Source organism: Staurois parvus, unplaced genomic scaffold (assembly GCF_062004578.1).
Source record: "Staurois parvus isolate SC_StPar_1 unplaced genomic scaffold, SC_StPar_1.0 ptg000883l, whole genome shotgun sequence".
NCBI classification, from domain to species: Eukaryota; Metazoa; Chordata; class Amphibia; order Anura; family Ranidae; genus Staurois; species Staurois parvus.
In genome coordinates, this window is record NW_028318679.1 from 38389 (window position 1) to 56248 (window position 17860).

General features: G+C 42.8%; 1 protein-coding gene across 1 annotated transcript in view; it reads left to right on the forward strand.

Moving 5' to 3' along the window:
* The window catches only part of FBXW11 (F-box and WD repeat domain containing 11), a 215980-nt gene that overhangs the window by 18951 nt on the left and 179169 nt on the right, over positions 1-17860 (forward strand). Inside the window, exon 4 of the mRNA XM_089656046.1 lies at positions 12353-12490. Within this exon, the coding sequence (XP_089512172.1) occupies positions 12353-12490 (138 nt within the window). The remainder of the gene's footprint in view (positions 1-12352; positions 12491-17860) is intronic.

Genomic DNA, 17860 nt, shown 5'->3' on the forward strand with positions numbered 1-17860 from the left:
AGTGATGGGAAGAGAAGAGTATGGAGAAGGAAAGGAACTGCTCATGATCCTAAGCATACCACCTCATCAGTGAAGCATGGTGGTGGTACTGTCATGGCGTGGGCATGTATGGCTGCCAATGGAACTGGTTCTCTTGTATTTATTGATGATGTGAATGCTGACAAAAGCAGCAGGATGAATTGTGAAGTGTTTCAGGCAATATTATCTGCTCATATTCAGCCAAATGCTTCAGAACTCATTGGACGCCGCTTCACAGTGCAGATCGACAATGACCCAAAGCATACTGCAAAAGCAACCAAAGAGTTTTTTAAGGGAAAGAAGTGGAATGTTATGCAATGGCCAAGTCAATCACCTGACCTGAATCTGATTGAGCATGCATTTCACTTGCTGAAGACAAAACTGAAGGGAAAATGCCCCAAGAACAAGCAGGAACTGAAGACCGTTGCAGTAGAGGCCTGGCAGAGCATCACCAGGGATGAAACCCAGCATCTGATGATGTCTATGCGTTCCAGACTTCAGGCTGTAATTGACTGCAAAGAATTTGCAACCAAGTATTAAAAAGTGAAAGTTTGATTTATGATTATTATTCTGTCCCATTATTTTTGGTGTAAACACCCTCAAATTAAAGCTGACAGTCTGCAGTTAAAGCACATCTTGTTCGTTTCATTTCAAATCCATTGTGGTGGTGTATAGAGCCAAAAATGTTAGAATTGTGTCGATGTCCCAATATTTATGGACCTGACTGTAGGTCTGTAACTAGCCCACTGTGATCCATCCTTCCCTTCTTTAAGTAAAATGTTGCAATGATTCTTCCCTCATTCCCAACCCCTCTCCTACCACCTTCATATATATGCACATTTTATGGACTAATAGTTCTTTACATTTCTTGTAATAACCAACAGTATATCTGTCGGGGCCTGGGCTCTTACCTGCTGCTGTATTCAATGCCAAAGTAATTTCCTCCAGGGAGATATCTCTCTAGGGCCTTTAACTTTTCTTCTGATATTCTTGGCATACCAACCTCTTAAGTATTTCTGCCTTTTTCTCTTCTTTTCATCCTCTGTTTCTTTTTGATTTCTAGAACTCACATCATACAACCTACTGTAATATTTTTGTAAAGTACTAGCGATATGTGGTGGAATACACCATTTCTCATTTTCCATCTTTATTTCTTTAAATAAAATTCTTTGATTTCTTTTCCTTTGGTCTTTTTTATTAAGTATTTTCCTGGTCTATTTCCCCACTTATTCTTTTTTTTTTTTTTTTTTTTTTAGACCCTATTAAAAAACCTCCTCAATTCCTGTTCTATTAGGTCTTTTAGTTCTTTTTTGAGAGTTATCTTCTGATGTATTTCTATAACCATCTTCTTTTTATGTGACTGTTCTAATTTGTAGAGCTCCTTTCACAAACCTTATTTTTTTTTTTTTTCTCCCAGTCTTTTTTTTTTTCTGCCCCTATTGAAATCATGATTCCCATAATATATGCTTTATGTCTCATTAGATGCAAAAAAAGTGCTGTATTTCCCGCCTTAGCCTTTCCTCTATTTCAGGATCTTGTATAAGCATCTCATTTAATCTCCACATACATATTTTATTTTGCTCCCCTCCTACCCATAGTCTCATTGTGACAGGAGCATGATCAGATATAGTTGTAAGTTCTAGTTCTAACAATCTGCTCCTACTCACCAATTGACTGCAGACCTTTGAGCTGCACGCCAAGCTCTTAGTACACATATCCTATACCAAATTAGACTATTGAAATACAAATCCTAGTACTTAATAATACTTGCCTACACAGCAAGACGCATCAAAGCCAAACAACGAAAGACAAGGATTTCTTGTCTAATTGACCATGACACCAAAATGCTTCTAATGTACCCAAACCAAATTTTACACTTCCCTTTACGATCTTCAGTCAGACCCTACAACTGTACAGTCAGACATTGAACACAATATTGAATTTCTGGCACCTCTCAACCTACCATCTCTTTGCAAATCCTCAGCTTTGCAAATTAACTCCCTATCTCAGCAAATTACTACCAAGGAAATATCCACTGTAATCACATCGCTTCCTCTATCCAAATCCTCAGGCATTAATGGTTTTCCCAATGAATTCCATAGGTACTTTAATGCCCAACTAGCCCCTCGCCTAACTATTTTTAATGCTGCCATGACATTAGGTCACTTCCCTAAAGAAATGCTTCAGGCAATTGTAACTACCATTCCCAAACCCAATAAAGATCCCACTCTTCCAAGTAACTACACTGTTCCTGATGACTGCCATTTCTTAACTACATTCCGAACAGAGGATATTGACATCTGAAAACGCTTTGCTATCTTCTTATAGCCTTCTCCAGCTTTGTGAGCGTCAACTATTTTCAGTTTCAGTTTTCTAGACAACTGCTTAGAAGAACCCATGGTGCTGATTGTTGGGGCAAGGTCAGATGAGTCTGGGCATTTAAAACCTTTGAGATTGACATCACCTGGTCTTCCCAGACGATGATTGAGAACAATCCATGACACTGGCAGGTCTCAGCTTTGCAAAGGGGGCAGTGCATGCTATAAATTCTGCAGGGTGCCCAAACTTTTTTGCAGACGCCATTTTTTTGTTTTCTGTTATTTTGAAAGTGTAAATGATGTAAATAAAATCTAACTTTTGTTGACATATTATAAGAATGTCTAATCTGTAATTTGCTGCCTTTTGGAGATTTTTCCATCTTTCCTTGGCTTCTTTATGCACATTAATACAAATTTTTAGCTGGGGTGCCCAAACTTTCGATCCCCACATACAGTCAGGTCCATAAATATTGGGACATCGACACAATTCTAAGATTTTTGGCTCTATACACTACCACAATGGATTTGAAATGAAACGAACAAGATGTGCTTTAACTGCAGACTGTCAGCTTTAATTTGAGGGTATTTACATCCAAATCAGGTGAACGGTGTAGGAATTACAGTTTGCATTTGTGCCTCCCACTTGTTAAGGGACCAAAAGTAATGGGACAGAATAATCATAAATCAAACTTTCACTTTTTAATACTTGGTTGCAAATCCTTTGCAGTCAATTACAGCCTGAAGTCTGGAACGCATAGACAATATCAGACGCTGGGTTTCATCCCTGGTGATGCTTTGCCACGCCTCTACTGCAACTGTCTTCAGTTCCTGCTTGTTCTTGGGGCATTTTCCCTTCAGTTTTGTCTTCAGCAAGTGAAATGCATGCTCAATCGGATTCAGGTCAGGTGATTGACTTGGCCATTGCATAATATTCCACTTCTTTCCCTTAAACTCTTTGGTTGCTTTTGCAGTATGCTTTTGTCAGCAGTCACATCATCAATAAATACAAGAGAACCAGTTCCATTGGCAGCCATACATGCCCACGCCATGACACTACCACCACCATGCTTCACTGATGAGGTGGTATGCTTAGGATCATAAGCAGTTCCTTTCCTTCTCCATACTCTTCTCTTCCCATCACTCTGGTACAAGTTGATCTTGGTCTCATCTGTCCATAGGATGTTGTTCCAGAACTGTGAAGGCTTTTTTACATGTCGTTTGGCAAACTCTAATCTGGCCTTCCTGTTTTTGAGGCTCACCAATGGTTTACAGCTTGTGGTGAACCCTCTGTATTCACTCTGGTGAAGTCTTCTCTTGATTTTTGACTTTGACACACATACACCTACCTCCTGGAGAGTGTTCTTGATCTGGCCAACTGTTGTGACGGGGGTTTTCTTCACCAGGGAAAGAATTCTTCGGTCATCCACCACAGTTGTTTTCCGTGGTCTTCCGTGTCTTTTGGTGTTGCTGAGCTCGCCGGTGCGTTCCTTCTTTTTAAGAATGTTCCAAACAGTTGTTTTGGCGACGCCTAATGTTTTTGCTATCTCTCTGATGGGTTTGTTTTGTTTTTTCAGCCTAATGATGGCTTGCTTCACTGATAGTGACAGCTCTTTGGATCTCATCTTGAGAGTTGACAACAATAGATTCCAAATGCAAATAGCACACTTGAAATGAACTCTGGACCTTTTATCTGCTCATTGAAATTGGGATAATAAGGGAATAACACACACCTGGCCATGGAACAGCTGAGAAGCCAATTGTCCCATTACTTTTGGTCCCTTAACAAGTGGGAGGCACATATGCAAACTGTTGTAATTCCTACACCGTTCACCTGATTTGGATGTAAATACCCTCAAATTAAAGCTGACAGTCTGCAGTTAAAACACATCTTGTTCTTTTCATCTCTAAACCATTGTGGTGGTGTATAGAGCCAAAAATTTTAGAATTGTGTCGATGTCCCAATATTTATGGACCTGACTGTGTATATGTATGTGTGTGTGTGTGTGTATATGTATGTATATATGTGTGTGTGTGTATATATATATATATATATATATATATATATATATATATATATATATATATACGTACATACAGTCAGGTCCATAAATATTGGGACATCGACACAATTCTAAAATTTTTGGCTCTATACACCACCACAATTGATTTGAAATAAATTAACAAGGTGTGCTTTAACTGCAGACAGTCAGCTTTAATTTGAGGGTATTTACATCCAAATCAGGTGAACGGTGTAGAAATTACAACAGTTTGCATATGTGCCTCCCACTTGTTAAGGGACCAAAAGTAATGGGACAGAATAATAATCAGAAATCAAACTTTCACTTTTTAATACTTGGTTGCAAATCCTTTGCAGTCAATTACAGCCTGAAGTCTGGAACGCATAGACATCACCAGACGCTGGGTTTCATCCCTGGTGATGCTCTGCCAGGCCTCTACTGCAAATATCTTCAGTTCCTGCTTGTTCTTGGGGCATTTTCCCTTCAGTTTTGTCTTCAGCAAGTGAAATGCATGCTTAATCGGATTCAGATCAAGTGTTTGACTTGGCTATTGCATAACATTCCACTTCTTTCCCTTAAAAAACTCTTTGGTTGCTTTTCCAGTATGCTTTGGGTCATTGTCGATCTGCACTGTGAAGTGGCGTCCAATGAGTTCTGAAGCATTTGGCTGAATATGAGCAGATAATATTGCCTGAAACACTTCAGAATTCATCCTGCTGCTTTTTTTAGCAGTCACATCAATAAATACAAGAGAACCAGTTCCATTGGCAGCCATACATGCCCACGCCATGGCACTACCACCACCATGCTTCAATGATGAGGTGGTATGCTTAAGATCATGAGCAGTTCCTTTCCTTCTCCATACTCTTCTCTTCCCATCACTCTGGTACAAGTTGATCTTGGTCTCATCTGTCCAAAGGCTGTTGTTCCGGAACTGTGAAGGCTTTTTTAGATGTCGTTTGGCAAACTCTAATCTGGCCTTCCTGTTTTTGAGGCTCACCAATGGTTTACATCTTGTGGTGAACCCTCTGTATTCACTCTGGTGAAGTCTTCTCTTGATTGTTGACTTTGACACACATACACCTACCTCCTGGAGAGTGTTCTTGATCTGGCCAACTGTTGTGAAGGGTGTTTTCTTCACCAGGGAAAGAATTCTTCGGTCATCCACCACAGTTGTTTTCCGTGGTCTTCCGTGTCTTTTGGTGTTGCTGAGGTCACCGGTGCATTCCTTCTTTTTAAGAATGTTCCAAACAGTTGTTTTGGCCACAACTAAAGTTTTTGCTATCTCTCTGATGGGTTTGTTTTGTTTTTTCAGCCTAATGATGGCTTGCTTCACTGATAGTGACAGCTCTTTGGATCTCATCTTAAGAGTTGACAGCAATAGATTCCAAATGCAAATAGCACACTTGAAATGAACTCTGGACCTTTTATCTGCTCATTGAAATTGGGATAATAAGGGAATAACACACACCTGGCCATGGAACAGCTGAGAAGCCAATTGTCCCATTACTTTTGGTCCCTTAACAAGTGGGAGGCACATATGCAAACTGTTGTAATTCCTACACCGTTCACCTGATTTGGATGTAAATACCCTCAAATTAAAGCTGACAGTCTGCAATTAAAGCACATCTTGTTCGTTTCATTTCAAATCCATTGTGGTGGTTTATAGAGCCAAAAATGTTAGAATTGTGTCGATGTCCCAATATTTATGGACCTGACTGTACATACATACACACAGTACATAAATGGGTAAGCACCAACAGATTTGTCAGGAAACCTTTACTTTCCTTTCAGAATCAACATTTACTATGGGACACGATACTACACAATACTCCCACAATTGCAGAGGAATGGCATGCATGGGTATCGTCCACGAAAGAAGCCTCTCCTAAAGACCATGCACCAAGACCATGACCTCTGGGTTTTTTATTTCTTGCGCTATAAATGAAAAACCAAAAATTGTGGAAAATTCTTTTTCTACATTTTGTCATTAAACTAATATCCAGTAAACTCAAATTTTGTCTTCAATTTAGGTCAAAATGTATTCTGCTACATGTCTTTGGTAAAAAAAAATAAAAAAAAAATCCCTATTAGTGTATATTGGTTTGTGTGAAAGTTTATAGCATCAACAAACTATGGTATAGATACTGAAATTTACGCATCTTTTACTTTCTGACTGCCCATCACATTTCTTGAGGTACTAAAATGCCATGCCAGTACAAACACCCCCCATTTGACCCATTTTCGGAAAGTAGACACCTTAATCTATTTGCTGAGAGGCATGTTGAGTCCATAGAAGATTTATTTTTTTTCCACAAGTTTTCGGAAAATGACTTTTTTTTTTTTTCTACACAAAGTTGTCAAATGATATATTGCTCACACATGCCTTGGGTATATGTGGAAGTACACCCAAAAATTCATTCTTTTATTTCTCCCGATTATTGGGATACCACATGCGTGAGACATTTTGGGAGCCTAGCTGCATACAGGAGCCCGAAATCCAATGGCCCCTTTGAATGTCTGAAGGTGCGTAATTTCCTAATTTCACTACCTTAATGCCTATCAAAGTTTCAAAGGCTCTGATATGCCAGGATAGCACCCCTTTTTGGAAAGTAGACACTCCAAACTATTGGAAAATGGAAACATTTTCTTTATTTACCTCCCAAGTTTTGAAAAATTACTTTTTTTTTGAAAGTCTAAGGGTGTGTGATTTATCTAATTTCTCTTCCTTGCTACCTATCCGTTTTGGAAATGGCAGGATAGAAACCCCACCTCCATCCCAAAAGATCCCTTTTTGGAAAATAGGCACCCCAAGGAATTTAATAAGTGCCATGGTGAGTATTTTGCAGATTTTTTTTTTTGGTCACAAAGTTTAAAAAAATAAAAGAAAGGAAATTTTTTTTTCGTTTTCTTTCTTCATTATCCTGGATTTTATACCCAGCATTAGAAGCTTATGCCACATATCACTCACTCTTTTAACCATCTGAAGACCAAGCCTTTTCTGACACTTTTTTATAAAATGTCGGGTGTTGCAATTTTATGTCACACAGTACTTGCGCAGCAATTTTTTTTTTCTTTTTTTATCAAACGCACATTTCTTGAAAAAAAAAAATACTTTTTTGAATTTGAATGCACAAAAACACAATATATTGCCCAATTATATAAAATATGAAAAATTATGTTATGCCGAGTAAATGGATATACTTGACATACTTTAAAACTGCGCACGCCCCATGCATCACCCTACAACAAACTACATACATTTGTAATATCCATAGGCAATGATTTAAATGCCTTTACAGGCTACCCCTTTAGATTTACACAGGAGGTCTAGTGCTAGAATTACTGCCCTTTATCTGACGTTTGCCCCTGTACCTCGCATGCATGCTGCAACCATCGTTTACATACCAACACAGAGCCGAAGCTTGCGTACGCCATAGCTTATGACCGGGAGGGGGGGGTTAATTTTTTAAAACATGTTTTTACATTTTTTTTTCTTATTTTTTCACGGTCCCTTTCATTTTTTTAATTTTTTTTTTTAAATCTTTTTTTATCACAGGGAATGTAAATCTCCCCTGTGATAGCAATAGGCAGTGACCGGTATTCTTTTCTGAGAATTAGTCTCTAGGATTCTCTAGGATTGCTTTTACTTGAAAGCCAACCGTCAGCTGAAAAAAAACTATACCATGATGATGCCTGTAGCTGCAGGCATCATTTTGGTGTAACCACTCAGTCCAGTGATGTACTATTGTTGCTATTCCTTGTTTGGCATATATCTTTGTGGGTTTCTTGTTTTTTATGCAGCCTTTGGGGAAGAAATATCTGCCAGAAAGAGTGTGTGGTATGCCCAGCATTAGAGCAATACTGCCCTGCATTCACCCATTTCTAATGTTGGGCATACATGAAATGTTCGTTTTGGGGTTTTTTCAGCCCGTGGGCTGAATGGAAAAATAGATTCCAACAGATCTGTATGAAGAAATCTGTGCCAAAAAATTATTTAAAATATATATGTCAAAGTATAGAAGTGATCCACCCACTGGCCGCCTCAGACCCCCATGCGTGTGCATATGTTTCTTTTCTAACTGCGGATGAGAAATATCCAGTAGCACTGCACTAACTGACGTATATTCTGAGAGCACACCCTGTTGCTGTCTGAGTAAACAGATCGGTGCTGCAGCTGAATGGCCTTCCTGCATAGAAAACAACCGTCAACAAAATACCGTAGCAATAGAACATTAACTCACTAAAACAACTTTTTTTTATTGAAATCTGTGCCAAGAAATCTTATAAAATATATATGCCAAAGCATAGGAGCGATCCATCCACTGTCCACCCCAGGCCCCCATGCTTGGGCGTATATTTTCTTGTTTTAATTGTGGATGATAAATGTCATTCAGCAGCTATGGCTGGCGTATATTCTTAGAACACACCCTGTTGCTGTCAGAATAAACAGATCGGTGCTGCTGGCTTTCCTGCAAAGAAACTAACGATGGTTAACCATAAAACACAGTAACAACAAAACATTAACTCAATAATTGATATATGGCTTTTTTTTTTTTGTTTTTTTGTTTTGATTTTTTTTTTTTTTTTAAGCCGTAAACTTTCCATATATAAGGGTTTCTCAAAATGCGATTTTGCCAGTTTCCTGACTACCTATCATCTTTTGAGACCCAGTGAAAATATGTGCCCTAGACTGTGCCGTGCTGTACCCTAGACGACGGAGTGCATTGATGTTGAAATACATAAATCACATTATATTCTCATATCTGTTCCTGGCCATTGCAGCATGGGCATATGATAAATTGAGTGTGGACCAATATGACCGCAGCTCATTCTTTAGTAATGCCCATGTTGAAGGTTAGGCCCAAAAAAACTTTAAATTCAGAAACCGTAATAGGTTTCCATGCAAATGATCTGGCAAAGTTTGAATTTGAGTTGGCGGTGATATATTGCTGTGCATATAAATTGCTTTGGTCCACATTCAAATTATAGAAATCATCTGTGAAAAACTGCTCCAAAAAAGTGGAGTAGTTACATTTGCTGTGTCCACCTGAATTTCTGGTTGGGCAGTGAATGAGGGATGTTTTTGTGCTGCAGAATTTGTGGGCTGCCAATCAGGATTTGCAAGCACATCCAGAAGGATACTATGAGCTGTACGGACCTGTGTTTGAATTCTTGGTGGCTGCGGGACACTACTTGTGCTAGCCTCTGCACCAACTTGTCCTGCACATATGGGACTCGCTATGTCACCAAATGATACTGCAGAGCAGGCAGATGAGCCAACAATGTCTTCTCAGTTCATACAGAGCGGACAAGGACATAGCCCGCTGTGCTCGAATGGTGGCCGAGAGTAAACTGACTCCGTTGTCTGTTTACACTCAACTGCCCTCCGATCTGCCTAGATGGAGGAGGACAGATTAGTTTTTGTTTTTATTCAGTGGACTGGATCAGACTGGAGGTAGGCAGGTGTAAACGGACACAAGCCCATTTGTACTTGCTGGTCCATAAAGGCAAATGGACAGCCCGTCTAGGTCCACCTGAAAAACGGACAACCTTCATGTGAAAAGGGGCCTTACTTTATATTTCTACAGAGCTTTTTGGTTGGTGTTGGTGTCATATAATGATTGTATTGTGGATTATCCACTTGCAGATTGCATTTTTCTGCAGTTATTTCAGTGCACTTATTTCATCAGGATAATTTAGGGGGTTATAGGTGTGGTTTATTTATTACAGGTGCTTGTATAGCTTCGTCAGTTTATACAGCGCTACATATACTATACATTCACATCAGCCCCTACCCTCTTGGCACTTACAATCTAAGGTCCCTAACTCACATTCATACATATTAGGGCCAATTCAGACAGGAGCCAATTAACCTACCAGCATTTCTCAGGGAGATCATACGAACTCCAGGCAGGTAGTGCCATGGTTGTTTGATCTGGATAATAAGAATGGTGTTTATGTACAATATATACTCTTACCGTATGACTACGCTTCTGTGAGTAGTGAAATGCATTTGGGCTGCCAGGTGAACTGTCTGTGCATTGCTTGGGTTTAATAAATTAGAAGTTGACTTTTGTGGTGAGTGGCTTTCCCTTGCTTAATTTAGTATTATTCAAAAGGTATATGTACTGTGGCTCATGACTGTGGATAGCCAGCTTCTGCAGCCAGGAGACCAGAAACAAATAGCGTAGCATGGTTTGCTTATAGTACATTAAAGGTAACTTAGTTTAAAGAAGAATTCTGGGATACCACATAAAAACTTCAATAGGTAGTGACCTATGCTAACTAATAAACTTTCAGTAGTTAGGTTATCAGCCTCACCATTTAGGAGACATTTAGAATTTATTATTTCATCAATATGTCATCACTCCAGTTAAACAAAAAAAAAAAAGGAGCTTTTCTCGGCAGAAGGAGGTGTAAATCCAGGGCCATGCTTTCTTACTCTACAGGTATGAGAAACTGCAGCTCCCATCATGGATAGCTGTAGATGGAGACATAATTGCATGAATGGGCGTGAATGTAGGCAGGTGCATTAAGCGTGTACTTTATTTCTTGCACTTGTGTACCGTATTTGCCGGCGTATAAGACGACTTTTTACCCCTTGAAAATCTTCTCAAAAGTCGGGGGTCGTCTTATACACCGGTATACGGCATACTGACACTTTTTAGGGGGGCCGCCCCCCCCCTTCCGACGGAAGGGACACTAAGTACAGGGGTGGGCAGGGGCTGTTTCTTACCTGGTTCTGGTCCCACGACGATCAGGTCCAGGAAGTGCGGCTGCTCCTTCAGTTTGGCCACTGGATTTTCGCGCGGCTGCTCGGCTCCACCTCCTCACCGGTGATTGGCCGCCAGAACTGTAGCTCAGGAAAGGCACACAGGCGGCCAATCACCGGTGAGGGGGCGGAGCCGAGCGGCCCCACGAAAATCGAGTGCAGGACCAGCAGGTAAGTGGTCAGTGTAGAGGTGCTGCTGCAACCACATATGCTGGCTGCAGCAGCACCATACGAGAACAGGGTCAGCAAGTGTCAGTGGGAGGAATAGTGCCCCATCATTGGTGTCACTGATACCAATGATGGAGCACTATTCCTCCCACTGATACCAATGATGGGGCACTATTCCTCCCACTGACACCAACGAAGGGGCACTATTCCTCCCCCCCACTGACACCAATGATGGGGCACTATTCCACCCCCCACTGACACCAATGTTGGGGCACTATTCCACCCCCCACTGACACCAATGTTGGGGCACCATTCCTCCCACTGACACCAATGATGGGGCACCATTCCCCCCACTGATACCAATGATGGGGCACCATTCCCCCCACTGATACCAATGATGGGGCACTATTCCTCCCACTGATACCAATGATGGGGCACTATTCCTGCCACTGATACCAATGATGGGGTAGTCCTATACGGCGAGTATAGCCCAAACACTACATTTTAGCAGGAAAAGTAGGGGGTCGTCTTATACGCCGGCAAATACGGTACTTGCCTACATAGTGTTAATCTACATTGGGTTGCTGAGAGAGTGGAGGAGACTCCTGGTTTGTCAGTCAGTAAATTAGGACATGGGAGGTGAGATAGACCAGGAGTCTCCTGGCTCTTTAGATGAGTGCATCAGTGAGCTGTTCAGACTGTGAGTCTGAGACTCCTGAATCTGCCCACTTCTGGGAGCAGGGATGAAATTGCTTCACTGCTCGCTGTAAGAAATTACAGCAGGGCAGAGACAAGACGGGTGGCTGCGGGAATACAGAGCTTAGCAGCCACCGATCTTACAATATGAATGTCATAGGCAAGAAAGCCTGTGAATCATATAATATACCTCAATTTTCACAGAGAAGATGGACTTGGGGGGAAAAAATTAACAAGATATGAAATCACCAGCACTTTCACAGAAAAATTTTTCTGCCAAGAGTTCTTCTTTAACATATAAGATGATGTCAAACCTTTGGGTACCTGGTACATTCATTTTTTATTATGTTTTGTTTTAGACCATAGAAGCAAACTGGAGGTGTGGCAGGCATAATCTGCAGAGAATACAGTGTCGTTCTGAAAACAGTAAAGGAGTATATTGTCTTCAGTATGATGATGATAAGATTATTAGTGGCCTCCGAGATAACTCTATTAAGGTAAGTGCTCATTCATTACCCATGGTAAATATATTTTGTGCATTACTAATAACACTGTCCAAAAGGCAAGCTTTTATAGAGGTAATATGAAGATCAGAGCGTAAAGTGTTTACAGAAGATTGCACCTCAAACTATTTTCCTTGCTATACAGGTCCAGGGCCATTGTCCATCACTATAGATTCCTGTCCCTGAAAATGGTTGCAAAGGCTGAATTTCAGCCCCCCTAATATTCTCCTGAGCCCCATCACTATATGGCTCCCAGGGAACTCTTCCTCATTGTCTGAGACAGCAGTGGGATCCATTGGCTCCTACTGCTGTCAGTCACAGCCAGTGAGCCAATGAGGAGAGAGAGGAGGCAGGGCTGAGCCACAGCTGTGTGTGAATGGGACACGCAGAGCAGCGGTTTGGGAGTGAGCCAGCTTGTGTTCCTCCATAGCAAGCTGCTGGCTCTGGGGGCAGGAGGAAGGGGCCAGGAGCGCCGGAAGGGGACTTGATAGGAATATCTGGGCTGCTCTGTGCAAAACCACTGCACAGAGCAAGTAAGTATACCAGGTTTGTTTGTTTTTTTTTTTTAATTTTCTTTAACCACTTGCTAACCATGCTATATCCGAATGACGGCTACAGTGTGGTTGTCCAGTTGTGGGAGGGCGTTATATGGCGTCCTCCTAGAACGCGCCCTGCTGTGCGCCCCCAGCGGCGCGCATCCAGCAATCTCCGTGATCGGTGTGTCCTACAGGCACAGCTGATCTCGTGATGAGGTAAAAGGCCAATCACAGTGGCCTTTTACCACATGATCAGCTGTGTCCAATGACACAGCAGATCACGAAGTAAATATAGTTGTTGGTTATCTGTATCACTTTCCTCCCACTGTCACAGCGTGAGGAAAGTACTGCCGATAACCGGCTACTGTCACAGAGCAGATCGGAATTGATGATCAGTGCCCTGAAGTGACACTCATCAGTGCTGTACATGCATTGGTGCCCATCAGTGTCCAGCAGTGCTGCCCACCAGCGCCGTCTGTCAGTGTTGCCCATCATTGCTGCATATCAGTGACCATCATTGCTGCATATCAGTGCTGCCTCTCCGTGCCCCTCAGTGCTGCCTCTCCATGCCGCCTCATCAACACATCAGTGAAAGAGAAAAATTACCTGTTTGCAAAATTTTATAATAGAAACAAAGAAAAGCTTTTTTTCACATTTTGTGCTTTTTTTTTTTTGTTAAAAAAATAAAACACCCAGTGGCAATTAAATTTTACCAAAAGAAAGCTCTAATTGTGTGAAAAAAATAATAAAAATTTCATATGGGTACAGTGTCGCATGGCCGTACAATTTGTCATTAAAAGTGCGACAGTGCTGAAAGCTAAAAATTGGCCTGGGCACAAAGGGGGTAAAAGTGCCCAGTAGGCAAGTGGTTAATATCACTTGAAGACCTCTTTAGGGGTGTGCCCACCAGTACAGATGAAGCGCGGATTTTATACACAGTCCAGTGTTCATTTATCTCTTACTGTAAAACGGGGCTGTGTTTGAAATGTATCCACTTCACAGCGCAAATTTTTCAAACTTGGCACTAAAATGTGAGCCACTCGGTTCAGTCTTAGGTGGATGACCAGGTTTACATCACACCACTGGTTGCACACTTAAAACACCACTTGACCTTATAGCCCTTGTATTCAGGTGCTTTCTCTTGCCATTTTGCCACAAGGTTTTGTCACATGATGTTCTACACCTGGGTTACTGCGTAATCCTTTCAGACACGTGTACCCCATTTCCCACACTTGACTCCGTGAATACCCCCCAGGGAAATGTCTTGAGTTGTAGCTGTGACAGAGACCAGGTGAAAGGGAGCCAATTCAAAATTGCTGGGGAACATTCGCTCTGCTAATGTCCACCCAAGAGACGGTGTCCCTTGATCAGGATCCATTTCTAACATCGGTGTCTGCGTCTGATTCTAACTCTGTTTCAGGAAAACATGTGGCCTACCTGACAAAAGCAGAATTTCCTGCATCTGTGTCTCAATTCCCTGGGCAAAATACAGACTTAACACAACCATTTTTGTCCAGGGCTCAGAACATTTGTCAACTGAGTCATATTTCGATATGACAGTCCTAGAAGACGCAGACACAGAAGAGAATAAAGAGGCTATTGAGACCATATTGGGGGAAACTGAGGAAGATTTCTCTTCCCCAAATTGTTGTATTGAAGAGGGAACTTCACAAAACATGCTTGCTAATATTGAATAGTCCATTGCCTCTGTTCTTGGCATTGTGCAATCTGACTCTCCCAAGTTTTTATAGGGAAAAAGTGAACCACAGTGTACAAATAAACATATGGTATTTTTTTTATTGTACATCACAGGACACAGAGCAGGCTATTCATGACTGTGTGTTATATGCCACCCATAGGTGAATGGACACTGGCAGATCAATCAAACAGGAAGTCCTCCTTATATAACTCCTCTTACACAGGAAGTACTTCAGGTTTTTTTTGCCAGTGTCTGTAAGGTGGATGGTCACTGATGTGCTGCATGCACTCTTGGAGCATACGTGGAAGTCTGGAACGGTTCTGCTGAGAATCAAGGACTTTAATCGGATCCATTTGAAAAGCTGTTGGCCAAAATGGATGGTACCGGAGTCTGTTCGGATAGGAGAGGTGAATCCTTGAGGTTTGCCTGTAATGCGTCCTTACAGCGCTCGACCCTGTGCAATGGAACCCTGTGCAGTGTTTGTTCTGACCACTATGCTTTCCAGCATGGTGCTATACAGGTCCAAGAGGGTGGACCCCAGATATAAGGGGGACCGAGTCCTTGAATGTCTTTTATGACAGAACCTGCCGTGATGGCTGAAGATGGACTCCTGTTTATGATTCAGAGTCCTGCAGTGGGAATGGTTTACATTTCCAGTGTTTTTTTGAAAATCTGACTGTCTGGGCATTCTCCCGATGGCCACAGAGAGCAGTGTGCTGTTTGGTCTGGCCAGGCCATGATCTGTGTGTCTTTGAAGGAGTATTGGGCTGCAGTTTTCTCCTCCAGTCAATAGGGGCCAAAAGGCCGCTCTCTGTAGCCTACGCTTGTGCAGTAGAGTCAGGAAAAATAGGGGTGGCCATTTTGGCTTAGGTTCCATGTGGACTGACAGGTTAGTGAGGTTCCTGAGAGAGAGCACGCACACGGAGCAGTCTATGGCTGGATGATGATGTATTAGTATTACCTGTAGAGGAGCTGCATGACCAGACAGGCTATGATTATACACTGCCTTTGTCTGCTAAATCTGGTGTGGTGGCTTGTACAACTTTTTTTGATGCACCCCTGCTTGGGTATCGGTGCACTTAAAGGAGTTGTCTCCAGAGTAGCTTGTGTTTGATCTGCAGGAGCTTACATTTAGGCAACACTGAAGCAGCATAGAGACTGCCTTAAGGCTGAGTTTGATGCATATGCGCTTGACTAGTCCTGCAAAACTAGTATGGAACCAAGCACAGTTAATTTTGACAGTGCTTTGATGAAACAATAAACTTCTAGAAAGTGGGGCAGTTGCAGCATTGTATCACATTATTGCATGCATACCTGCATAATTATCTGAACCGTATATTTACATAACCTGTATATGAACATGTATACCTACATAACTGCATACCTATTTGCCTACATAACTACATACCTGTGTACCTGCATAGCTGCATGCTTGCTTTCCTTTGTGATTGCATAACTGTAGACCAACATAGCTATGGACCTGCATCTGTGTGGGATTACATAGTTAGATGACAATATAGTTGCTACATTATGGACTTAAAGGGTATCTGAATGGGGGCGGCAGGTGTGCTGCCCTCAGGTCCAGGGGGTTGGGGTGTAATCTGGTGTTCGCATTTCACGATAGACCAGTGGTGTCAGGTATGTCTGGGCCACTGTGTTTTTCTGGTATTGCAGCTATTCCAAGTGCCAGAGCTGCAATGGACTGCGGCCACATCACTCTGAACAAATCTAATCTTGTCTGAACTCAGCCCTGTTTAGTACTTGGAGAAGAGACTCCCTGGGAATTCCTTCAGTATGTGTATGCATGATGAATATGTTATCTACGTTGAAGCAGTTTACTATGTGCAGTTCCACTCCAGGTCTTTTGTAGAAGAACTTTCTATCTGTCTGGATCATGAAGGTTGGATTACCAGAGGGCTTTTTCCCCAGAGGTATTGCAGAATCTGAATTAGTTGTTGGTTGTTTGGAATCTGGAGAAGGGGTAATTTTCCTTCCAGTGATATGAAAAATAACCACTGATTCCAGTCTCACTAGTTGGGGGTCTGGTTTTGAGGTGGCTACAGTTCAGGGGACTTGGTCTTCACAGGAGGGAATACTGCCCATCAATATCTTGGTGCAGTACACCTTGCTCTAGATCAGGGGTCCTCAAACTACAGCCCGTGGGCCACATGTGGCCCGCCGAGGACGTTTATCCGGCCCTCCGGCTGGGGCGTATTTGCCGTGAGGAAGGGACACTAAGTACAGGGGCGGGCAGGGGGCTGCTGTATCTTACCTGGCTCCGTGTCCCAGTCCCACAACGATCCAGTCCAGGAAGCGCTGCTCCTTCATTCACTCCGGCCACTCCCTCACTTGATGTTCGTGCTGCTGCTCGGCTCCGCCTCCTCACCGGTGATTGGGTGCCAGAACTGTAGCTCAGGAAAGGCACACAGGCGGCCAATCACCTGCGAGGAGGCGGAGCAGAGCAGCCCCGCAAACATCGAGTGAGAGAGAGACCGGAGTGAAGGACAGCTGACAGGTAAGTGTGCCGTGCAGATGGTGCTGCTGCAACCAGGTATGCTGGGTGCAGCAGCACCATTCTGGAACAGGGGTCAGCAAGTTAAGTGTCATTGGTGTCAGTGGGAGGAATAGTGCCCCATCATTTGTGTCACTGATACTAATGATTGGGCATTATTCCTCCCACTGACACCAATGATGGGGCATTATTCCTCCCACTGACACCAATGATGGGGCACTATTCCTCTCTCCACTGACACCAATGATGGGACACTATTCCTCCCCCCACTGACACCGTTTGGGCACTATCCCCCCCCCCCCACTGACACCAACGATGGGGCACTATTCCCCCCCCCCACTGACACCAACGATGGGGCACTATTCCCCCCCCCCACTGACACCAACGATGGGGCACTATTCCTCCCCCCCACTGACACCAACAATGGGGCACTATTCCCCCCCCCCCACTGACACCAACGATGGGGCACGATTCTTCCCCCCCCCCACTGACACCAACGATGGGGCACGATTCTTCCCCCCCCCCACTGACACCAACGATGGGGCACGATTCCTCCCCCCCCACTGACACCAACGATGGGGCACGATTCCTCCCCCCCCACTGACACCAACGATGGG